The sequence below is a fragment of the Chanos chanos genome, chromosome 11 (assembly GCF_902362185.1).
Source record: "Chanos chanos chromosome 11, fChaCha1.1, whole genome shotgun sequence".
NCBI classification, from domain to species: Eukaryota; Metazoa; Chordata; class Actinopteri; order Gonorynchiformes; family Chanidae; genus Chanos; species Chanos chanos.
This window is the reverse complement of record NC_044505.1, coordinates 18,903,538-18,928,451: the sequence shown is the minus strand read 5'-3', so window position 1 is coordinate 18,928,451 and position 24,914 is coordinate 18,903,538. Positions and strand designations below refer to the sequence as shown.

The 24,914-nt window shown below is 42.8% G+C and overlaps 3 protein-coding genes across 4 annotated transcripts in view; 2 read left to right on the top strand and 1 right to left on the bottom strand.

Annotated features, from left to right (window-relative positions):
- Positions 1-614: 614 nt before the first annotated feature.
- ssrp1b (structure specific recognition protein 1b) lies at positions 615-15,804 on the bottom strand. 2 transcript variants are annotated; one of them, XM_030788107.1, is made up of 19 exons: positions 15,739-15,804; positions 15,116-15,204; positions 14,162-14,347; positions 13,721-13,826; positions 12,869-13,062; positions 12,313-12,413; positions 10,538-10,667; positions 9,751-9,854; positions 8,496-8,624; positions 7,852-8,073; positions 5,484-5,556; positions 5,305-5,310; positions 3,860-3,992; positions 3,714-3,759; positions 3,324-3,447; positions 2,494-2,661; positions 2,121-2,218; positions 1,327-1,498; positions 615-758 (listed from the first exon to the last, which is right to left on the bottom strand). In XM_030788107.1, exons 2-19 carry the CDS (start codon positions 15,167-15,169, stop codon positions 690-692), a joined length of 2,115 nt encoding a protein of 704 aa, XP_030643967.1. In that variant the 5' UTR covers positions 15,170-15,204; positions 15,739-15,804; the 3' UTR covers positions 615-689. The 2 variants fall into 2 exon arrangements, with proteins under 2 accessions (XP_030643967.1, XP_030643969.1); XM_030788109.1 differs by lacking the exon at positions 5,305-5,310.
- Positions 15,805-15,917: 113 nt separating this feature from the next.
- pold4 (DNA polymerase delta 4, accessory subunit) lies at positions 15,918-18,724 on the top strand. The gene is made up of 5 exons (XM_030788135.1): positions 15,918-16,001; positions 16,548-16,649; positions 16,842-16,928; positions 18,134-18,245; positions 18,559-18,724. The coding sequence occupies exons 2-5, from the start codon at positions 16,550-16,552 to the stop codon at positions 18,581-18,583; spliced, it is 324 nt and encodes a 107-aa protein (XP_030643995.1). The 5' UTR covers positions 15,918-16,001; positions 16,548-16,549; the 3' UTR covers positions 18,584-18,724.
- Positions 18,725-20,591: 1,867 nt separating this feature from the next.
- Positions 20,592-24,914, top strand: part of LOC115824028 (sarcoplasmic/endoplasmic reticulum calcium ATPase 2) — a 17,767-nt gene continuing 13,444 nt past the window's right edge. The window contains exons 1-6 of the mRNA XM_030788103.1: positions 20,592-20,667; positions 21,749-21,868; positions 22,218-22,235; positions 22,639-22,721; positions 23,079-23,183; positions 23,679-23,817. Coding sequence (XP_030643963.1) covers positions 21,751-21,868; positions 22,218-22,235; positions 22,639-22,721; positions 23,079-23,183; positions 23,679-23,817 — 463 coding nt within the window. The 5' untranslated portion in view covers positions 20,592-20,667; positions 21,749-21,750. The remainder of the gene's footprint in view (positions 20,668-21,748; positions 21,869-22,217; positions 22,236-22,638; positions 22,722-23,078; positions 23,184-23,678; positions 23,818-24,914) is intronic.

The following is a 24,914-nucleotide window of genomic DNA, read 5'->3' as shown; positions in this document are numbered from 1 at the left end:
AATATTTCGGTAAAAATGAGCTGGACTCAGTCCACTGGAATGAGGGTTTTTTACAGAGTGAACTATGAGAAGGCAAATTTGAGATGACAAAAAAACAAAACAAACAAAAAAAAACCCCTAACCAAACAACAACAAAAACAACAACAAAAATTTCACTACAGTCTTAGTGGATACATACACTTCTGTTTATGAAAACTATAGGTGATATTTACATATGATTTGTGACATAGGAGAATGTAAGTGGGAGAATTTGTCCTACTACTGTTTAAAGACCTCAAATCTAACAGTTAGCCAAAGGTGTGAAGTCTAACCCTTCTATCCACATCATGTAAAAGGTTACAGTTCATACACAAACATATTTATAATATCTTTTTCCTTTTTTTTATTTTCGTATGAATTCATATTAAGTGACATCTCTCTTCCTCCTCTCTCTCTCTCTCTCTCTCTCTCTCTCTGGCTTCACATCTCTGTTATTGACAGAAGGCTGTTTAATGCTCAGATTTCACTGAAAGTGTTGGTATAAAAAGGTTTTTAAGAGGTCTTCATCACTATCTCTCTCTCTCTCTGTCTCTCACTCTCTCTCTCTCACTCTCTCTCTCTCTCTGTCTCTCACACTCTCTCACTCTCTCTCTCTCACTCTCTCTCTGTCTCTCACACTCTCTCTGTCCCTCTCTCTCTCTCCCTCGTGTTCAGTCTGATCCAGACTCTTCAGAGCTCGGTGGAGTACTGGCCACCTCCTCCTCTTCATCGTCGGAGCCCTGGGGGAGAGGGAGACCATGAGAGAGGAAGAGGAGGAGTGAGGAAGTTGGAGAAAGAGTAGGATGAGGGGAAGAAGAGTAGGATGAGGGGAAGCGGGCGGGAACAGAGAGAGAGAGAGAGAGAGAGAGAGGGAGACATATGGGAACATATCAATAACCACAGCTGACTCTTCATCATTTTCATTAGAAGTGACTTAGTGTTGTTCTGTCATCAGGCGCCACTGGTCTAGTCTGATGAATGTGCGTGTGTGTGTGAGTGAGTGTGTGTGTGTGGTGTGTGTGTGTGTGTGAGTGTGTATGAGTGTGTGCAAGTGAGTGTGTGTGCGCGCGTGTGTGTTTGTGTACCAGTGAGTGTGTGTGTGTCTGCGTATACATGTATGTGTGTGTGTTTGTGCGCAAATTTATTTGTGTAAGTGTGTGAGTGTGTATGCGCATCCGCACATGTGTACTTATCCTTCAGTATGCATACTTGTGAGTGAGTGTGTGTGCGTGACTGTGTGTGTGTGTGTGTGTGTGTACGTGTGAATGTGCGCGCGCACGTGCGTGCGTGTGTGTGCTCCAGACTCACCTTGCGTTTGCGTCCTTTGCCTCTGTCTGACTCTGAAGAGCTCTCCTCACTGGAGATAAACTCTCTGCTCTTAAAACTGTCTCCACCAGCTCCCCTGTCCCTCTCTTTCTCACGACCTCCGCTTGATTTCCTCTTCTTCTCCTCAATCTTCCTCCCCTTCTTCTTCCTCTCTCTGAGACAGGGAAAGCAAAGAAAGAGAGAGACAAAGAAAGAAAGAAAGAGAGAGAGAGAGAGAGAGAGAGAGAAAGAAATAAAGAAAGAGAGAGAGAGAGAGAGAGAGAGAGAGAGAAAGAAAGGAAGAAAGAGAGAGAGAGAGAGAGAGAGAGAGAGAGAGAAAGAAAGGAAGAAAGATGCAGAGAGAGAGAGGTTACGTGAAAAACCCATTTCCACAAACTCATTATCCAAGCTATTGCGTTACGCTCAATGCGTATATCACGTTAAAGAGCTATTAGAGCGTCTCCTGAGTGTATCATTATGATGGCTTTTCTCACACACACACGCACGCGCACGCACACACTCGCACTCTGTCGTGTGTAGCTACAGACAGAGAGGAGGAAAGTTACGAATTTCGTCAGAATTTCAGCCCTGCAAGACCTACTGCACAGAAAATCTTTGCCCTCATTCATCACTCACATGTCTGAGGCGATCTGATACGATTAACTGTGAGTTGCCTCCTGATTGGTTAAATGAGGAGTGTCTGAGTGACGGGAGTAGACTGGAGAGGAGCGCCGTCGTAAGGGAGCAGTGAGGAGTCAGTGTTATATCAAAAGAGGAGTAAGAGTAAAATGAAATACTTTTTGGAGGTGCCTGAAGAGCCTCCTCCGCTCTCTCTGTACTCCTTCATTGCTCGCTCATAGTCTCTCTTCGCCTCCTCTGCTTTTCCTTCCCACTCCTACAAGAAAGAGAGAGAGAGGAAGTGAAAGAAAAGGTCGAACATAGACAGAAAGAGAAGGTGAAGAAAAGACAGAAAAAGAGAAAAAAGGATAGAAAGAAAGAAAGGAAGAAAGAAAGAAAGAAAGAAAGAAAGAAAGAAAGAAAGAAAGAGAGAAAGAAGCAGAGAAAAAAGAGAAAGAGAGTGATTTTAAACGACACAACTGGCCACTGAGGAAAAAGAACGGAACCAGAGAGGCGCGAGGGGAGGGGAGGGGAGGGGACGGGAGCGCTCACCTCCTTCTTTTCTTTACTCAGTTGTTTCCACATCTCTCCGGCCTTTTTGGAGATCTCCGTGACAGATATTCCGGGGTTATCCGCTTTGATCCGCTCGCGGCTGGAGTTTAACCACAGCATGTAGGCGCTCATAGGCCTTTTGGGAGCACCGCTGTCTTTCACCTTTTTCTACACACACACACACACACACACACACATGCATAACACAGACACACGTACATACACACGTACATACACACACACATGTACATACACACACACACACACACACACGTACATGCATAACACAGACACACACGCACACACACATGTACACACATGTACACACATGTACACACACATACACACACACACGTACATGCATAACACAGACACACATACACACGTACATACACACACATGTACATACACACACACACACACATGTACATGCATAACACAGACACACACGCACACACACATGTACACACATGTACACACACATACACACACACACGTACATGCATAACACACACATACACACACACATGTACATACACACACACACACACACACACGTACATGCATAACACAGACACACACGCACACACACATGTACACACATGTACACACATGTACACACACATACACACACACACGTACATGCATTACACAGACACACACGTACATACACACACGTACACACACACACACACACAGGTGTTGTGCACACAAAAAGAGAGAGAGAGAGAGAGAGAGAGAGAGAGAGAGAGAGAGGGTGTCAGAAACGAATCAGCATTTTTCTTTCTTCTGTATGTATGATGGAGGTAAAAAAAAAGACCCTCTCTCACCTCCTTCTTCCGTGGCTTTTTCTCTTTCACCACTTTAGCTTTCTTTGCCGGTTTCCTCTTTCTGTCCTCATCGCTGTCTGCTTCGTCTGCACTGCTGTCACTGGCAGACGCTTTACTGTCGTACCTGCAACACACACACACACACACATACACACACACACACGCACACACGCGCACACATACACACGCACACACGCACGCGCACACACGCATGCACGCGCACACACGCACACACACACACCACATACGCGCACACACACACACACACACACACACATACACAATCATAAACCATATGTAGAAGACATCCTACAAATTTCACGCTACCCCAGCTTTAACTCAAGAGAGGAATCACGCGGAAAAAGAAGAAAAAGAAACGATATCACTCACTCCTCTGCTATGTCGTCGTCTTCCTCACCGGGGTTGAACGATTCATCTGAGAAACAAACAAAAGTAAACACGCATGTTTACGAAACAAAAGTCACGTGAATCTCACCGTCTGAGCCTTCTGGTTGGTTCGGCTGACTGTCACTCACCGCTTTCGCCTTCAGAATCATCGCTATCATTGGCCTCCTCGCGGATCTTGCCCTCCTGCTTCATGCGTTCCAGGTAAGCATCGTGCTGGTCGTCATCCGAGTCGCTGTACATGTCGTCATCGCCCTTCATGCCCTGAGATGGACAAAAACCACAACGCAATCACCGCGTAATCACAGTTGTATGACAGGTAACGTGTCCCACCATACACCAATCCTGCAGCGTGACCTTTATTATGCAATAACTCCTCTTCAAAACACCAGTTACGAGCGAAAAGGGGCCACTAGACTCCAGTTAGAATCACGCCATATATCGCAATTATAATCACGATATATATCGCAGTAAGGATGAGCTGTGATCAAATACGTATTTTGAAGTGATGAATAGAAATGTTCATTTTGTAGAGTGTGCCTCGAATTAAGCTATAATAATAAGAATGATAATTATAATAATAATAATCATAACAATAATAATAATAATAGTAATAGTAATAATATAGGTACTTAAGTAAGGGTTTCGCAAATAAAATGAAAGGAAATTATCCTATGCAAGCAGTGTTATTGTTTGAATAAAGGAAAACATGCACACTCACACAACACTTACCTTTGGAGAGACAATCCTCTTCAACAACTGTGATTACAAGCACCGCAACGCATGCACGCGCACACACACTCACACACACGCGCATGTGCACGCACACGCGCACACACACACACACACACACACACACACGCAGGCAAACCCTTCCCAAGCAGTGAGTACGGTGATTATTAGAGGAAAAAAAAAACCTGTTCACACACCACTCAAATAAAGAGTGTTTATTCTTTGATTCCAAACCCTTATCAAGAGAGCTGGCTGCATTCACACCACACACACTCTGCACAGAATGAATGAATGAATGAATGAATGAATGAATGTCTTTGAGGGTTTTTTTTTATTGTTGAAGTGATAAAATCTCTGAAGTTTGAGCAGAATCAATGTGTCGTGAATGCATCCCCCTTGTTTCCCGTTTAGGCAGTAAAATCAGAACCAGCGAGTTGAGCCCCTGAGTGCTAGATGAAGCGTTGTCATTTCCGCAGAACTGAGATCAAGTCCAAACTAAGCGATCACAGATACCCCGCTGAGGTATTTCACTCTTGAAGTGTCGATTGTTACAAAACAAACATTTCTAACCCCGGCAAAACAAAAAACCAAACAAACAAACAAACAAACAAAAAAAACAACCAAAAACGGCGAGCGCGGCAACACACTCGTGCAAACAAACTCACACATTCACGCACACACTCACACACACACACACACACACACACACACACACACACACTCACGCACACACACACACACACACACACACACTCACGCACACACACACACACACACACACGCACCCCATGCCGGAGTTTTCATCAAACACCAAAACCACACCAAACCACAATTCCATACCAACCTTTTTCTACAGGAACACAACACAGAGAAACAGAGAAAACAGTAAGTGGGATTTTTTTTGCTGTTCTTGTTTTTTTGTTTGTTTGTATTTGTTGAGGCTCTACACATAAACATCTGAGAGAGTGCAACTCTAAACTTTTGAGGAACGTTTGAGGAGTACGTGTGTGTGTGTGTGTTTACCTCTTTGAATCCCCTGTTCTTGATACTCAGTTTCTTGGCATTGACAAAATCGAATAGTTTCCCGTATTCCTCTCTGAAAGAAAAAGAAACGAGGAAGGATGAATGAAGGACTGAGTGGAAGACTGAAAGAAAAGATGCTGGTTTGGGCAGGTGTTCCGTGAGCCGTGAAAAGAGGGATGAAATAAAGAACAGGGTGGCTTCTGACAGATGTGGTTTGAAGCCTCTGAAGAGACTCTAGGCTATGCAGTTGGAGTCTACTATGGTGTTTATGGTGACACAGGTTATGGGTAATGTAGTTTCACTTCTTTATCACTGTGAAGTTGCTGCTGAAGTAGTAGTAGTTCCCAGTCAGTGTCAGATGATGTTAGCTAATAATGCAGTTACTGTAGTGACAGTGTGGTTGTGGGTAACGTAGTCAGAATGTGTTGGGAGTGGTCGTGACTGTGGGTAATCAGAGAGTTTTGATGGTGGCAGCAATTCTGGGTAATGTAGTCAATATATCTAAACAGTGGCAGTGATTGTGGGTAAAGCAGTCAATATATGTCAACAGTGGCAGTGACTGTGGGTAATGTAGTCAATATGTGTTAAAAGTGACAGTAACTGTGGGTAATGCAGTCAGAAAGTTTTGATGATGACCGCGATTGGGGGTAATGCAGTCAATATGTGTAAACAGTGGCAGTGAATGTGGGTAATGTAGTCAATGTGTTTAAACAGTGGCAGTGAATGTAGGTAATGTAGTCAATATGTGTGTAAACAGTGGCAGTGATTGTGGGTAATGTAGTCAATGCGTGTAAACATTGGCAGTGAATGTGGGTAATGTAGTCAATGTGTTTAAACAGTGGCAGTGAATGTGGGTAATGTAGTCAATATGTGTGTAAACAGTGGCAGTGACTGTGGGTAATGTAGTCAATGTGTGTGTAAACAGTGGCAGTGATTGTGGGTAATGTAGTCAATATGTGTGTAAACATTGGCAGTGAATGTGGGTAATGTAGTCAATATGTGTAAACAGTGGCAGTGAATGTGGGTAATGTAGTCAATGTGTTTAAACAGTGGCAGTGAATGTGGGTAATGTAGTCAATATGTGTGTAAACAGTGGCAGTGACTGTAGGTAATGTAGTCAATATGTGTAAACATTGGCAGCGAATGTGGGTAATGTAGTCAATATGTGTAAACAGTGGCAGTGAATGTGGGTAATGTAGTCAATGTGTTTAAACAGTGGCAGTGAATGTGGGTAATGTACTCAATGTGTGTAAACATTGGCAGCGAATGTGGGTAATGTAGTCAATATGTGTAAACAGTGGGAGTGAATGTGGGTAATGTAGTCAATGTGTGTAAACATTGGCAGTGACTGCGGGTAATCTAGTCAATATGTGTGTAAACAGTGGCAGTGACTGTGGGTAATGTAGTCAATATGTGTGTAAACAGTGGCAGTGAATGTGGGTAATGTAGTCAATATGTGTGTAAACAGTGGCAGTGACTGTAGGTAATGTAGTCAATATGTGTGTAAACAGTGGCAGTGAATGTGGGTAATGTACTCAATATGTGTGTAAACAGTGGCAGTGAATGTGGGTAATGTACTCAATATGTGTGTAAACAGTGGCAGTGAATGTGGGTAATGTACTCAATATGTGTGTAAACAGTGGCAGTGATTGTGGGTAATGTACTCAATGTGTGTAAACATTGGCAGTGAATGTGGGTAATGTAGTCGATGTGTAAACAGTGGCAGTGAATGTGGGTAATGTAGTCAATATGTGTGTAAACAGTGGCAGTGACTGTAGGTAATGTAGTCAATATGTGTGTAAACAGTGGCAGTGAATGTGGGTAATGTAGTCAATATGTGTGTAAACAGTGGCAGTGAATGTGGGTAATGTAGTCAATATGTGTGTAAACAGTGGCAGTGAATGTGGGTAATGTACTCAATATGTGTGTAAACAGTGGCAGTGATTGTGGGTAATGTACTCAATGTGTGTAAACATTGGCAGTGAATGTGGGTAATGTAGTCGATGTGTAAACAGTGGCAGTGAATGTGGGTAATGTAGTCAATATGTGTGTAAACAGTGGCAGTGAATGTGGGTAATGTAGTCAATGTGTGTAAACAGTGGCAGTGAATGTGGGTAATGTAGTCGATGTGTAAACAGTGGCAGTGAATGTGGGTAATGTAGTCAATGTGTGTAAACAGTGGCAGTGAATGTGGGTAATGTAGTCAATATGTGTGTAAACAGTGGCAGTGAATGTGGGTAATGTAGTCAATATGTGTGTAAACAGTGGCAGTGACTGTGGGTAATGTACTCAGTGTGTGTAAACATTGGCAGTGATTGTGGGTAAAGTAGTCAGAATGTGGCAGTGATTGTGGATATTGTAGTCTTACCTCTCGATGCTGCTGAAGGTGTACTGGTTACCCTGCTTGGTCTCGATCTCGAAGTCGAAGGAGCGCGTGGTGGTGGTGCCGCGGGCGAAGTTGACGTAGGAAATCTCCTCAAAGCGGAGATGCACGGGGGGCTTGTGTACGTAAATGAACCCCCTCTCCAGAGGATACAGCAGACCTGAGCTGGCCTTATACGAACAGGTAATACACTGAGCACCTGAGTGACTGCAGACAGAGAGAGAGAGAGAGAGCGAGAGAGAGAGAGAGAGAGAAAGAGAGCGAGAGGGAGAGAGAGAGAGATAGAGAGAGAGAGAGAGAGAGAGAGAGAGAGCGAGAGAGAGAGAGAGCGGGGGAGAGAGAGAGAGAGAGAGAGAGAGAGAGAGAGAGAGACTATGAGACTGCCAAAGAAAGTGAATGTCATCATGACGTACAGCTGCATCTTAATTTGAACTTCACTTTGACACCACCATCTGATACTAACACACTGACACAGCGATCTACCGTCTGATACTAACACACTGACACAGCGATCTAAGGGGACCTCTGTTTCCTTTTCACTCTGCTTCTCAGAACATGACAAAGACAAGACGCACACACGTATTCTCAAAATGTGTACGTGTGTGTGTGTGCGTGTGTGTGTATTTTACCCCTGAAAGTTTCCAGGCACTGTGATCTTCCTGTTGACAAGAGCCTTCATTACTCTGCTCACCATCTCATAGAGAGAACCAGACATGTTCTTATTCAGTTTACCCTCAAAACGCCGCTCCACCTCCTCCCTGCAGAGACAGACAGACCGACATAGAGAGAGAGAGACAGGGAGAGAGAGAGGGAGAAAGAGAGAGAGAGATAGGGAGAGAGAGAGAGAGAGAGAGAGAGAGGTAGAGAGAGAGAGACAGAAAGAGACAGGGAAAGAGAGAGGAAGAAAGAGAGGGGGGGGGGAGAGGTAGAGAGGGAGAGGAAGAGAAATGTATATTGTATATTTAGAAATACTTAGATATACAGTATATATAGAGGTATGACTTGAATGCTTCTACATTCATGTCAAAGGTCAGAGTAAACTAATACACTAAGTGGTCATTGATCGAATTCAGTTACATCACTGGCTCCATGAGAGAATGCTTTAACAGCCAACTCAAAGTGGATCTTTAATTCTAAAACACTCAGCTTTCAGACATAATATCTACGTCTACCCACTACTTCACCACTCTCTTCTCCTCTACTCCTTCAGCACTCTTCTCCTCCACTACTCTTCTCCTCCACTCCTCCACTACTCTTCTCCTCTACTCCTTCACCACTCTTCTCCTCCACTCCTTCACCACTCTTCTCCTCTTCTCCTCCACCACTCTTCTCCTCTACTCCTTCACCACTCTCTTCTCCTCTACTCCTTCACCACTCTACTCCTCTGCTCCTCCACCACTTTTCTCCTCCACCCCTCCACCACTCTTCTCCTCTACTCCTCCACCACTCTTCTCCTCTACTCCTCCACCACTCTTCTACTCCACTCCTCCACCACTCTTCTCCTCTACTCCTCCACCACTCTTCTCCTCTACTCCTTCACCACTCTTCTCCTCTACTCCTTCACCAGTCTTTTCCTCTACTCCTCAACCACTCTGTTCTCCCCTTCTCCTCCACTCCTTCACCACTCTTCTCCTCTTCTCCTCCACCACTCTTCCTCTGTTCTCCTTCAGTTTTTCACAGCTCTTCTCACGAAGCACTCTTGATACTCTGTTGCTCTGCCTGTTTCTCCCTTTTTCTCTCTCTGCCTGTCTCTCTCCTCTCTCTCTGCCTCTCTCTCCCTCTGCCTGTATTTCTCCTCTCTCTCTCTCTCTCTATCTGTCTCTCTCTCTCTCTGCCTGTCTCACTCTCTGTCTGTCTGTCTGTCTCTCTTTGTCAGGGACTCACTCGCTCATGTTGAGGGTGAGGTTGATATCCTCTTCTTTGGAAAACAGAAGGATGAGGAAGTGGTAACGTGTCTGTCCCTGTTTAATGGGGGGATCCAGACTGATCTGCAGAGAGAGAAAGCCAACAAGTAGTTCATCTTTTCAAAAAACACACAGCAGCGATAAGCAAAGTCAAACTCAAAGAGCCGAGAGAGAACATAGGTAAATTTCAGGAATAACAGTTTGTATGCAACTTGTACCTCAGACACACTCAGTCATAGAAAAGTAACTAAGGCCAAAATCCAGTGGCAACGCACATGTAACCAAAAAACATGCATATAGTAACAAGTGAATAACCATAACAAATACATGCTATTTATAGCATTTATAGAACCGCCTAACAATAATTTATATGTCCAACTAATTAGACTTTACTTATTTACAACAAATGAATACACTACTTACAACACATTACAGCAAGTTACTATTATTCACTCATAAAAATCTACCAAGTTGTTTACACATATACTTGTTTAATAACAAATAAACACATCCTCCACACTGATATTTTCAAAGCCCTGAACAACAGCAAGAATGTGACCGTCTGTAAAAGCTTACAAGAGGACAGTGACCTTCGTGGGACCTGACTAACCCTAGATGACCTCTGCCCAGCAATATGGGAGAGATTTACAGCTTATGGGATTCTGTAGTAGAAAAACGTTCCTGTAACGTTGAGGTGAACCACCAAAGCACGAATCTAAAGTAGTATCGCAGTCAAAGATCATGCAGGCGAAAGACCATCCGCTCACCACGAAAAACATCTGCCTCTGGTCTTTGTGGGGGAGCAGGAAAAGACGCAGTACTGTGGTGTAGGGGATCTTGTAGTCGAAGGTCTTGCCGTGAAGATGCAGGAACGTGGGGTAGATTCGGATGTCATACCTGTACAGGGAGACACGGTCAGATGGCGACTGACACTGGAAAATGTGACTCGTTTTCAGATATTTTTTTTTATTTTTAATAAGGGGAATTTGTCATAGGGCTGGGTTGCGTTTTGCTGGCCTTTGTTTTGGTCGATGTTAATTTGCTGCTTCGGTATGAGAGTTAGGGCTGCGCGATACGATAAAATGTCATATCCCGATATACCGTAAATTCTGAAACAGTGGCTGGGGCCCTTATTAACCTCAGCTGAAGACAGAACCAGAACCGGGGCCTTTATTTGAGATAGGCTGTTATTAGAGACGGGCCATTATTTCATGCGTTACTATGATCTGCGAAATCACAATACAATGCAAACAAAACAGCGCAGGTTGTTTGAAGTTTGTGTGCTATTGTGAAAACTACAATGTGAAATTTTCGACAGATTTAAAACCCTCTGTGGATATAGCAAATGATGCAGTAGTTTGCAAAGAACAGTAATTCTATCCCAAAATGAAACTGGTTATCATTTACTATATTTACGTCAATATAGCGTTGATTATTCTGTGAATTATTTGTTTTATTGTTAATTAAGGAGGATAAATGGGAACAGGTTGAAATAACAACAGGTTTAAAGGTAAAATCTGTTCCTCTGTTTCCAGCTCACCGGCCGACTTGTCCTTACCGAAGAAGGAAATAGGAAGGAGAGAGTTTTTGGCAGCGATGTCCCTGAACACTAGTAATGGGCCATTAACACACACACAGTCCTACAGCGACCACAATCCATGTGAGTTAGAACACTGTGGGTATGGAATTTCTGTTAAAAAGTGAAACTGATAGAAACAGAGTGGTGAGCATAACTATGGCATGTTGTGGTACTGATGTAAGTAAGACTGTGGAAATATAATGAATTAACCACCTGGGCCTCCACGTAATTTATGGGGGGTTTTTTTGTTTTGTTTTGGTTTTTTTTTACCCTGTATTTGGAACCGGCCTTTATTTGCCCAAACAGGCGCCACTCCGGGCTATAATTTGAGACCCGGCCACTATTTGGCTTTTATTTAAGAATTTGCAGCAGGTCATTCCGTACCCAGATAATGGTACATAACACCACGTAGCAAATTTTCTGTCAATTCAATGAATTAATAGTTTATATGTTTCCATACATTAATCCTCCTGACAGCAATCTAAAACGCATCCACATTTATCCCCTCACAGTCATGACTGCACTTCATTACGCAGGATGCTTTGCACAACACATGTCAATGGATTTAATTCCTCTACTACAACCAGCAAGCTTACTTGCGTTACCGCTTGCCGGTAAAAATGAAAAACAAAAAACACACATGCCATTTGGGTTTAAAACGGGTTAATTTCAACAGATGGACTGAGCTCTAAATACCATTTATGGCGAGTTAGAGGTTTAGGAAAAATACAACGCAATTTGTTTGGTCGCAAACAGCTAAATTAAAACGGGATTTACAGAGAGCGAGAGAGAGTGTGTGTGTATGTGTGTGCTTGTGTGTGTGTGTGTGAGAGAGAGAGAAAGAGAGAGAGAGCGTATGCGTGTGTGTGTAGCACGAGCATGCGTGTGCGAGTGTGTGTGTGTGTGTGTGTGTGGCTAAGTGAGTGTGTGTGTGTGTTTGTGTGTGTATGTGCACATCTATACCTGCCCCTAGGTGTGAGACACTGCAGTTCTCTGAAGATACACACAGCGTCCCCTGTGGCCTGGATCACGTCAGCCTTAGACAGCACATTCTGTGCAAAAGCCTGAAACAACAAAACTGCATTTAGATCGAGTGCTGGATGACCGACAAACATTCCCAGGCTGTTCATTCCTACCTGAATTCATTATAATGTAAACATTGTAACTGGACCACTAACTGCTTTTCATTAGAAGCATTCTTTTCAATACTGACCAATCTATTCTTTGTAAATGGTGCCCTCTAGTGGATAACATTGTCATCACAGTTGTCTCACGACTGACAACAGCTAGGGGTGATGAGTCTAAATTGCAGATGTATTTTTCCCTTGATTTCTCACAGAGTTTGTTGTGTCAGAGTTCTCTCTCTCACAGCACGAGGCCATTACACACTCCTTCCTGTTTGTTGGAGAACAATCACTCATCTTGTTACTCTACTTGCTGTTTAGGGAGCAATGTAACATGACTGGAGCACACACACATACACACACACACACACACACACACAAACAGACACACTCACCTCCACTGGATCTGAGCCTTCGTCTCCCGGCGTGGGGGGCACGTAGAAGCGTACCTCCATGAGGGAAACCTCCGTGTCATCGTTCTGATGAAACTCCAGAGTGACCTCGTTCTTTCCCGTGGCACACTGGGATACGCTGGAGAGTGGAATCTCAAATGCAGGGTTGTCATTCACTTCAAATGACAAAAGAGGACCTGACAAGGACAAGGATGCCAGCGTCACATGCAGACAAACCAAGAAAACTGATCCAAAAAGGCTGACAGAGCCTGAGGTAGACAGGGCTGCAACTATTAAAGACAGAAACCCACACAACAGATCCAAAATGGTGGAGAGAGACTAGTATTAAAGAGAGACACTGAGATAGTCCAGCAAAAACAGATCCAAAATGGTGGAAAGAGACTAGTATTAAAGAGAGACACTGAGATAGTCCAGCAAAAAGGCAAAGGAAAGTAAAAAAAAAAAAAAAAGAGAAGAGAAAAAAAAGCTCTGATTTTACCTTGTATGTTACACAACAGCAGTGTTATTAATCTGTTAATCACCAATGAGATCATCTCACAAACTTAGATCAATTACGGATCGACAAAGCTGCCCCAGCGTCCGAATGTGAATGAGGTGTTTACAAAATTTACAGACAATGACATAGTAAACTTTGCTAAGAACTGTCTAAAAAAAAAAACTACAACCCTCAAATATACGCCCCCATGCTTTCAACCGTACATATTTTCAACCGTCTCTTTGTTTGCAGTTGCTACACACGTTTACAGTTAAAACACCCAATTCCACACGGTCTTTTCTGTAAAACCGGGGGTGGTTAAGTTCCTGTAGCGTAAAAGGGAAGTGGACTCTATTCACCGTTGAATTTGGCAGTGCCCCAGTTCCACCCCTTCACACACAGGTCTTTCTCTGTGAGTTCCACCTTGTAGTTGGCCTTGAAGTAGTCCGAGATTTTCTCAAAGTCCTAGAGAAGGGGATAGAGCATTAGGTAAAAAAAAAAAAAAAACAGAGAGAGAGGAGAGGTGATATTAGAGTCAGTGTGTTTGTTTTTAATTTGTTAGCTTTTGACAAAAGCGACTTTTTTTTATGAAGGTGTTAGATGCCTATAATTACAGTCCTTTCATCTGTTTTATCTTCTTTTCTTTCTTTTTTTATCACTCCATCTTACTCCAGCTCTGCTCCTTTACTGTCCTCCTGCCTATCCTCCACCTCCACCTCCTCCTCCTCCTCCTCCTCCACCTCCTCCTCCTCCGTTTCTTTTCTCCACTCCCTCTCCTCCCTGTGCTTCCCTCGACTCACCGCGTCCCTGAAGCCGTCGTATTTGTAGATGTGCCCGCCGCTGGTGCAGAGTTTGATGCCGTGACCCAGGCAGACCCGCCTCCACTGGGCCTGTGTGAGCTCAGTGGCGGTGATGCTGTCCACTTTCCCCGTCTTGTTGCTCTTGTACACCACGTTCTGTTTGCTGAAGCGAAGACGCCCATCGTTCTGAAACGCAAACGGCAGACGGAATTAGCCCGGCTCTATTTTCATGGAAATGTTATGTTAGTTTCACAGTGTTAAACGATTCCTGAGTACGATTTCACTACTGTATGGAGAGACAGATAAACCGCTAAACAGTGGAATGTCAGTAGGGTCTTCTGTCGATCACATTACACACAACTACATCTAATAAAGTTACAATTTCATTATATTACATTACGAATAATAACCGAGTTACAAACACTATACACATTTACAATTACACAGTAATACAGCAGTTAAAAATCGATCAGGAAGAATAGAAACCACAGTTCATGTTTTGCTGGGGTACTATATAAACCCAGAGATATTACGCATGTAACAAGCATATGACAGACTTTAAATCCGTAGTGTGAAATAACACGAAATGTTTCATCAAAGGATTTCATTTACATGAAAATGCACCAGTTACAGTTGGAGAAACTAAATTCTCCTCCATGGCCCCTCCCTTCTTGAACGTCGTGAATCTTAGTGGTGAAAACACTGAGTTTCAAAGAGCAACATTAAGCGGTATTAACAGTATTAATTACTGAATTACCGACTTTGAAACTGACAGCAAAAATAGTGACAGAGCAGAAGATACTGTCAACATCTCAGGGAAGTATACACCAATGGGGTGTGGATTTTCATTTCCAAAAAGAGGAGGCAGGGAAGCTAGGTGGTGCTTTATTCATCTGAATTTGCGAAGTGGCTCTGTGTTATTGTTTTTACAAATCAGGGGTGTTATACACTCACCCATGACCCCTTGACCTCTTGATAAATCTCATTGAACTCAAGAGTGTCGCCCATGGCAGCCACTCACACGGTCTCGTGACGTTGAATTACTGCGACATGAAGAGAGAATGACAGTGAATAAACACAAGTTACGTCGACGACTGATTGTTGTGACAAAAAGTGATTCTCATAATTATTTATGAAATGGTGTTTCTTAAGGAACCTAAAGCCGAGGTTCAAAGTAAAATTAGGTCTAACGGTTTTGTGGGACAATCATGACCACGGAGATTGTGACTTCTGTACAACATTGCAGATATTTACTATATTTATTCATTGTGGTCTTAAGAGTCACAACATGTCATAACACTTTAAGGAGCGCAGCAAAAGTCACGCGTTCAAAGCAAACAGGCGTGTTACCATAAATCAATTTTAAAAAGAAAACAGCTAAGACAACTTAAAAATAAGGGTTAGAAGCTAACCAACTCGCTAGTCAACAAATGCGTTACTCGTTCCCATGATCGTGCGTAGACTGCATTAAATCAGATTCTGACGCACAACCACAAGAAATGCGTTTCTACAAAACACTATGAATTCTTATAACCATCTGCGATCAGAAACGAACAATGTAGCAAAGAAAACATTACGCTCAATATCTTTGCAGGAGAAACCAGGCCAGTTCCCGCGTGCGTGCACAATGGATTGGACCTAGGACGTCGCTGCTGTTGTCATACGTCGTCCTTCGCGTCATTAAACGCAATGACGCATAGCGCGTACAGACCCTCCCTTCCGATTCATTGCAGTTTTGTTTTGCAACACTAAACTCGTCATACTGGGACCAACTATCAAGTCGTATTCAACTTATCCTTCCCTTTAGTGAATTTGCTTTCAGAGAAGGACCAAATTGCCGGTGCGTATTATAACTGCATGCATGAGATTTTTGCATAATTTATGAATGATAGGAAGACGACTAGTAAGACAATGAAACGAAGACTGATTTGAATGGGTCGCAGTCAAACTGTAAGAGCTTCCAGTGAAGTCACTCCGTTCAGAAAAAAAAGAATGTAAGAGCTAAGGCTTAGTTTGACGACACTGAGTAATAAAATTGGGATCTATCGAATAATTCATATATTGCCGATTGTTTTGTGACTGTGTGCACCCTGACAGCACTTGCCTCTAGGCTACGGAAAGGGAGCACCCCATATGGGGTTCTTCCTGTCTATTCGACTAAAGATTGTTACGCGTTTCTTTTGGAGCTTGACCACTTATTAACCAAATCTAAACACTCCGTACTAAGTGATGCTGTATCACGCATGACTTTGCTTTACTACGCTTCACTATGTGTGCAGTACTCTGTTAAGTGCTTGTGTTTTTTTAGTTTTCGTCGGACATGCACCGACATATCCCAGTCCGTGTACATAGCGGAGCTCAGCTGACACTCTTTGATTTACCCTAGGGATGCCAGCCAAACGTGGACTTATCACAGACACCTTTAAGGTGGTGAAGAAGGTGAGAGTAGCGGACAGGAAGGCGAAAGACCCTTCGCCCCCCAGAGATGGTGGGTCTGTGCTCTTTGACTCTCATTGTGTTTCGAGCTTCACAAATTTGCATCGTTTTTCAAAGTCATCGTCAATTTCAAACGTGTAACTGTGTTGTTGCTGCAAAGCACGTGACGCGCAATTAGAAAACCCTCTATACGTGTTAATTACAGTGTTATAACATGTTGTGATTGTTTTATTAATTTGCTTAGACCCAGAGCCAGCCTTGTCAGAGCGAGAGAGGGATCTGCAAGAGCTAAAAAAGTTCGATCTTGACTGCCGTTTTGGACCATGCACAGGTAAGATATGGCCTAAGTTGTAATTATACTGGCTGTGTGGCTGTGGTTATGTGTATTATTTATTTGTTTGTTTGTTTTTGCAAAGACTAACAGATGCACAGTCTGGGCCCCCTGCCCCTCGTAGGGGTGGTCTTGGTCTGGGTCTGCAGGCTATGGGCAGGCCATTTAGTTTCTCAGCTGTGGGCCTTTGAATCCCCCGGAAGGGGATACGTTTGTTTTCGGCCAGCATTGACACACCTGCTGTGTTAAAAGAAAGTTGGACGCTTAGAGGAGCGTGCATAGGATTTTAACAGTCGTGCGGGCTTAACCCCTTTTTCAGTACAGCTGTCATGCGTGCGACAGTTTGGATTAAAATGATGAATGTAAGGTGCATTTTCTGAGGTCTATTCAAATCCTCTATTTTGACATATTTTAGTATAAAAACCATCGTGTGTTTAAGACAGTACTGAAAAGCGTTGATGAAAAGACGACTTTAAGTCTTCGGTGTTTATGCCTGCTCACAAGAACTGTCAGCACTACTGAAATTTCCAAATGCTTCTGTTTTAATTGTGTGGCACAGTTTATCAGACAAAAAGCCCACGATTCATCAGCAGGAGTTTGTTTGTATGGAGCTAGAAGATGAAAAAACCCATGGCAACTTGGGATGTCTGTATTATGTGACTTAAGAAGACATATTATTATATTGTTATATCATATTAAGGAATTATATGAACAGCCATAGTCAGATGTGGCTTGAATCTTTCACTTTTTCGGTGAGTTCGCGTATTGAAATTGTTAGCATCGTGGAATTTTATGTTGTGAGGAACTAGGCCTTGGTCTCGTTTTGGTTTTTGTGGGCGTTTTCACTCTAGAATACAGCTGCAACTGTGCGCCACATTTCTTTCCGGTGTATGCCGATTTGGTCATTTTATGCTCACTGGATGCTCACCAAAGCAGTTAATCGTGTTTGAGAGATTTTGGACAGCACTGGACTCAGAATATAGTTTCTTCTAGTGAACACGCTTTTTCTTTTCTTTTATATTTTTTCTTTTTACAAGATTTTACAAAACTCAGATTAGAACCGACTATTCATTTATGATTCCGATGTTAATCTTGTACTAAAGCTACAAGACAAGTCTCTGTGTGTGTGTGTGTGAACTCATGCATACATCCGTGCGTGCGTGCGTGCGTGCGTGTGTGTGTGTGTGTGTGTGTGTTTAAATCAGGTATCAGTCGGCTGCAGAGATGGGAGAGAGCAGCACAGCACGGATTGAACCCCCCACAGGAAATCAGAGACCTACTGCTGAGGCAGGATAGTGACCCAGACTACACACAGTGGTATTATTCATGTGCACACGCGCACGCACACACACACACACATACAGACATACACACACACAACACACACACACGCACACATACACACACACACATGCACACATACAGACATACACACACACCACCCACACACATGCACACGCACACGTACACACACACACACACACACAGCCCATGTATTTTTTGTTCTTATATGTTCTTGGATTGCATAAAATACAATTAAAATGTTAAAATAAGTTCTTAAAATTCTCACAACTTCTATGATGGAACTTTCTTGATGTGTTGTTTCTCTTTGTTTTGCTGTTTGTCTTAGCCTGTGGCGTGACTACCCACTGTGAACAGTGATGGGACAGAGTGAAGACAATTGGGATGAATGTTCATAGCTGACTTGTGGCTGTTTTTTTGTTTTTGTTTGTTTTTTTATAGTTTGAGCTTGCTGTTTTCTACACTACAGCTTTAATAAAGTTTTTTCTACTTGACACACTCTTTTCGTGTTTTCTTTTTTCTGTTTTCTTTTTTTTTCGTTTGCTTGTTTCCACTGAGGGTTGATTTATGTTCCATTTTAAATCTTGGTCAACAACACACTGGCTCTGCTAAAGACACACATACTGATTTGAACCACACACACGCACACACAAGCACACACACACACACACACACATACGCTCAAATATTTTCCAAGCAGTCCTGACTGTGTGCATGTATGTCTCACCCCCCTGCTCATCTGTGGTACTTTGGTACGTCCTTTCACTGACATATTTTTCATTGCTATTTAAAGCCAACCTATTTAAAATGGTACGTTCTATCCTGTCAAATTCATACAAACAGTAAAAGACAGAGAAGTCACTGAGTAAGAGTCAAGAGAAATATTTACCGTGTGATAATCCACATAAAATACGCTACGAACATAGAACAGGATTGTGAAATGTTAGTTTTATTTCAGTGGCAGTCACTCTCCATGGTGATCAGCTTTACCATGGCATATGTCACCTGTTGCTTTATGGTAAACAAAAATAAACTGAACTGAGTTTTGATAATTATGTGAGTGGCTGTTGAAACAGTAGCAGGCATAGGTGTTTTGAATCTGGGCAGCCACGTAAGCAAAGAAGCATTTCAGAATGAAAGTTAGAAGTAAATAAGTTTCCTTAGAGACTATTATATGTTTGAGGATCTGACATTGGTTGTCTAATCAATTAATATTTCTGCTCACTCACATACATGCACACACACTTCTATGAACACACCCAAACAATAAGTAAATACATTTAAAAGATTTGAGTCAAATGACTATGGCGCTTCAAAAGTGGTGGTCTGAAGAAAAAAAATGTATTCACGAGAAAAAGCAAATCCACGCTGGACCATCTAATGAAAAATAACATGTGAGATAATATCGGCTGTATGTGTCAGATTTGCCTGAAGAACTACCAAACCAACCCCTGCTAATACAATGAATGAGAATGTCATGCGGAAGGACCTGTTACACGCGGAGCTACTGAAGAGTGTAATTTTATGTGATAATATACAGGCGAGAACGAGGCGGGGACCAGTTAAAATGACCTTAGGCACAAGTCGTCCGTTTAATCAGAACCGGTACGTCATTAGCCATTAGACGCCTCCTTAAAGTGACAGATGGATGCGGTGGGGGAAGGTGGGGAACGTTCGACCAAGAAGTCTCGCGGGTCCGCCTCGCTTTTTAGATGCATCTTGTAACTGGTTCTAGAGTTGGCCGTCAAGATTCGGTTGTATATCATTGGACAGTCTAAACGTCAACCATTGACAGAGCTACAGTCGCACAACATGGTCACTGGTCAAGCGCAGGGCTATGGGACAACATGAGGTCCCGCCCTCCTGCAGCAGTGCATTGGAAGGCGGGATTATCGGGAAGGCAGCGCAGTGATTAGTTCGTTTCACCTGTCAGACCAATTCACAGATCGCCCATTGGCTTTACCGCACCCCATCGATTTCTGCGACTCAAGCCTACGTTAATAATGTCATCCTGTGGCCTAGTATTAAATAAACCGACGGTTATGCAGATGGGAGATCGTAGCGGATTAAAACACACGGCATAGCTTGTGCGATCAAAAATAGTTGCAGGGAACAACGCATTCACCGAGCCTTAATTGCGTCGACAGTCACCATATAGAAATGTCGGGGATTTATATGCCAGTGCTGTCCTTATAATTTCCCCGGATCATGCAGGATTCTCTGAGAAATTGCTTAGCCGAAAATAAAGTTCGATACGCCTTGATCTAGCCTATTGCCTCTCAGCTAGTCAGCGGTCGTCAAGGTTTTGATTTACTTCATACTTTCTACACTACGTTGAATTAGATTGGTCGCGTTAATTTTATTTTTTTTCCGCTTTACTTCTAAAGTCAATACAACGATAGTTATTGGCGCGGGGAAGACGGAATACAGTTGTCTGGTGAGTAGCCTACCTTTTTTTTAATTAGCTAATGCTGTTGTCTACATGTGTTCAGTGTACTGGGAAAAATTATTGACCGGGTCCACTAGTAGTAGCCATTACGTCAGCAAGCTAGCTACATTGTCATTTCAAAATGATTGTGTTATCAACAGCGCCTGTAATGTGCACAGTCCCGGTAATAGTAAAATATCTACTGTAAATCACCGAAGTTGACATCTACGGCGAGATACCTTACCATGTATATTTTAACACTGAATCAAGACATGTTTACCCTGCCTTGTCATTGACTTGCCAGAGACCTGATTGCAGTTTGGACTGTTGTAAATGCAAGCTAACCTTGAACAACCGAGCTAAGATAGCCAAAGCTGTTTTTGATGCAGTTGGTAAACATTTTACATTATTGCATTGCACTGATTGTTTAAGCACTTCACAGGATATAAGAACTTTTTACGGTAAGATTTTCCGCATTTCCAGTTGCTCACCAAATCTGCTGGTATCACTGGTACGTCAGTTGCGAGAAGCATTTGCGTTGGGGGAGAGCGCTAATTTTTCACTGTAAAGCAAGGTGTTTATCAATTAAGAGATCCTAAAATCTGAATATACTCAGTGTATTCCATTTCGCCCAGTATTTAGTCTATAGGACCCTGTCCAGTAGCTGTGTATGCGGACTTGTTCCTGAATGTCAATTAAGTTTGCGGAGTAAGGCAAAAGTGATTACGATTAATGCATGTCAAGTTGTTCTGGCACAGAGCGAACAAAATTCGATATAGATATTAACAGAACTGAGAGGCAATTATTGGGCGCAAATTATGTTGTGTGTGGGTGTGTTTGTATGTGTGACTGCGATTATGTTACGTTTTTAATGCATTTTTAAATTGTCTTGACTCAGACGGAACATAAGTCGATATAGATACTAACACAATAATTGAAAGGCAAATAATTGAACTCAACAGGGTGTGTGTGTGTGTGTGTGTGTGTGTGTGTGTGTGTGTGCTGCACTATAATATCCAGCTCCGTCAGGAGCAAGCTGTAGTTGCTGGAATATCCGTACTGGTCGTCAGTTATGACTCCTTTTTCACAGGGATGGATAATGCCCATACGAAGACGGTCGAGGAGGTGTTGGGATATTTCTGTGTTAATGAATCGACAGGACTGAGCTGTGAACAGCTGCGAAAGAGCAGGGAACGATGGGGTCCTAACGGTAACAGTCTTAATCGTAACATGTTACGGTAAACCCTGCTATACGTGCCTCCAACATCAAGACATTTACTCAGGCCTAAGGCTTGAAGTTCTGCTGATGCGGGGAAAATGTGTCCTGTTTGTGACCTGATGCTCTAGCACATTGGGCAATATATAGGCAGTGTCTTTTGACACCTTCAACGAATTGTTTATCCCAAGTTATTTTGTTTCTTTCCTCAGATCCGAATGTTTTGCTCTATCCAGTTACTGTAAAAATGTGGTACTTTGGAACTGTAGAGCGTTGTACATTAAATATGCTCTCTTTCCACTCTCTCTCTCTCCTTGTTTTTCTCCTTAAACCAATGATGCAGAGTTGCCAGCGGAGGAAGGTAAGACTCCCTCGTTTTCTTTGTAACTTTAAGTCATCCTTTCATCATTTTTGCTCTGTTACTACCTCTATTTTCCCCTTGTTGATGTAGCTGTATTGGGGATTCTAATTAGGACTATTGTTAGTCTCCCGTGAGGCAGTCAAAAGGAGTTTGTTTGATTTTTTATTTATTTATTTATTTTTACCCACTCTGTTGCTTGGTTTGGTTTACTTTACCTTTGTTTACCTTCATACCTGGTCTCTGAGAAATGCAATTAGTGTTTAGCGTTAATGAGCTTTTGTTAAACAGAGGTTTTGATTTTTTTTTATTGTTATTATTGAATGTGATGTCTCTCATTAAGTCCCTTTGTGTGTATATGTGTGTGTGTGTGTGTGTGTGTGTGTGTGTGTGTGCATGTTAACAGGGAAGTCACTATGGGAACTGGTGTTAGAGCAGTTTGAAGACCTGCTCGTGCGCATTCTCCTGCTGGCTGCCTGTATCTCCTTCGTAAGGAGTCGCTCCTCTTCATTCTCTCCCACTCACAGCTCCCCCCATTCCGCATCAGGCCCACAGTTCATATACACCTCCCCCCCCCGAAAAAAACACAGCCAATCACATCTCACAGCTGTTGAAATGACACATGCACAAGCCCTTAAAGTTGTACGCCGTCAGTGGAGTGTTATTACCGCCACTGATTGATGTTTCTTTTGTGTACGCTCACAAAACAGCTTGTCAAATGACGTATCTTTCTTCCTCTCTGTCAACTTTTTCTCTCCCTCTGTGTTTGCCCCTCTCTCTCTCTCTCTCTCTCTCTCTCTCTCTCTCTCTCTCTCTTTCTCTCTCTCTCTCTCTCATTCTTTTCAGACTCTTGCCTGGTTTGAGGAGGGTGAGGGTACTATTACGGCCTTTGTCGAGCCCTTCGTCATTCTCCTCATCCTCATCGCGAACGCCATCGTTGGGGTGTGGCAAGTAAGTGCGTGTGTGGGTTTGGGTGTGCGTGTGTGTGGGTGTGTGTGTATGTGTATGTGTGGGTGTGTGAAGTATTTTCATTTCTTTAGGACGATAAACCCATCAGATTATTTGCTTTGTTTCTTTGACAGTTTGGTATTGAGTTATGTAATAAGGATGCAGCTTTCCTAACAGTTTGGCCAGCGTTTATTCCATCTGCCACCTCGTGTCTCATCAGTCAGTGTCTCTCTTAGAGTCTTTGACAAACAGAAAACGTTTAATCACGACATGTGTATGTATGTGTGTGTTTGTGTGTGTATGTATGTGTATGTGTGTGTGTGTGTGTGTGTGTGTGTGTGTGCGTGTGTCCATCCCTGACAATATATTCACGCAAGTCACAGCAAGATGAACTTGTTTGTTTGTTAATATAGTTACATTTATTTTTCTCTCTCTCTTTCTCTGTCTCTCTCTCTCTGTGTGTTTTGTGTGTGTGTGTGCGCGCGCGTGTTTGTGTAGGAGCGAAATGCAGAAAATGCTATCGAGGCGTTGAAGGAGTATGAACCAGAGATGGGGAAAGTGTATCGTCAGGACAGGAAGAGTGTGCAGAGAGTCAGAGCCAGAGACATTGTGCCCGGAGACATTGTGGAGGTGGCAGGTAAGGAGGGGTGGGGCTTGCGGGGGGGGTGGGGGGGGGGGGGGATTAGTTTTTCATCTCCCATAGACGTCTAGGGATGATATTCACTGACGTCATTAAAATGGAACGGACGCCTCTGTTTCGTAGCATGCCTCATTCTAAAAAGCATAGTTCCAGACGTTTACCTGTTGTTACGTTGCTTACTTCGTTGTTTACCTGTTTACCTCAGCTCGCTAAAGCATCACCACGCCAACCGACTTAGCCTTTTGGTTTTGTCTCCAAGCTCCTGAGGGCGACAGTTACAAGTGAACTCTCTGTTGCTTACCGTAGACTTCTTGACACCGGTTCAAAATTACAGATAATTTCCTTGGTAACATAACTCTTTACTGTTGTGTATAAAGTGCGGGGCCAGTCGTGTAAAAGTAACAAAACGCTGAATGTTGCATTAAACAGCGATAGCAGTCGCAGCTTCTCATACCAACGGTTACAATGTCCTGTTAGATTTACATGAGATGATATTGTTTATGTTTGTTACATTTGTTGATATAGATTGTTGCTATAATGGAGAATACGTCCCATGAGTGAATGCCCTTAAAAAGAAAAAAAATCTCCTCTTAATGGTTGAGCTTTGTGGAAACAGCTGGTAGCCATTTCTAAACAAAGCTAGCGTTGTTTGTTTGTACAGCTTTTCAAAGCTAGCTTCTCTAGATTATTGTGATTACTAATGTCCATCAACGAGATGGAACACGCAGGTCATGTGGAGGGGGAAAAAAACCAACAAAAAAAACCGAACAAGTTACATTCCCACAATTAGACGGGTCCGGTTTCCTGAGAGCACGTCCAAAGCCCCAAACCGAAATCAGATCCTTTTTTGAGAGCAGTTGGGTATTTGTATCTGTTGCTCTAGGTCTTTGGTTCTTTGAGCACAGGCAAAGCATGTGAAGAAACAGTTCAAATGGAACCGTTAGAACCCCTCTCTGTGTTCTTCTCAGAGTTCTATTCTAAGAATCCCAAAGCTGAAGAGAAATAAGGTTAAGATTCTTTTTTTTCTTTTTTTTTTTTGTTCTTGTTCAGAATTCTGACGCTGTCTGTATCAAAAGAACTCTACTCTTGTGCAG

Excerpts from the sequence above, each read along its gene's own strand:
- ssrp1b (XM_030788107.1), bottom strand. The coding sequence starts at position 15,169 with ATGGGCGACACTCTTGAGTTCAATGAGATTTATCAAGAGGTCAAGGGG. Across the intron at positions 8,625-9,750 it reads CTCACCCTCAACATGAGCGA|GGAGGAGGTGGAGCGGCGTT; the intron begins GTGAGTCCCTGA and ends CTGTCTCTGCAG. Across the intron at positions 8,074-8,495 it reads GTGCCTGGAAACTTTCAGGG|TCACTCAGGTGCTCAGTGTA; the intron begins GTAAAATACACA and ends CTCTGTCTGCAG.
- pold4 (XM_030788135.1), top strand. The coding sequence starts at position 16,550 with ATGCCAGCCAAACGTGGACTTATCACAGACACCTTTAAGGTGGTGAAG. Across the intron at positions 16,650-16,841 it reads CCCTTCGCCCCCCAGAGATG|ACCCAGAGCCAGCCTTGTCA; the intron begins GTGGGTCTGTGC and ends TAATTTGCTTAG. Across the intron at positions 16,929-18,133 it reads CCGTTTTGGACCATGCACAG|GTATCAGTCGGCTGCAGAGA; the intron begins GTAAGATATGGC and ends TGTTTAAATCAG.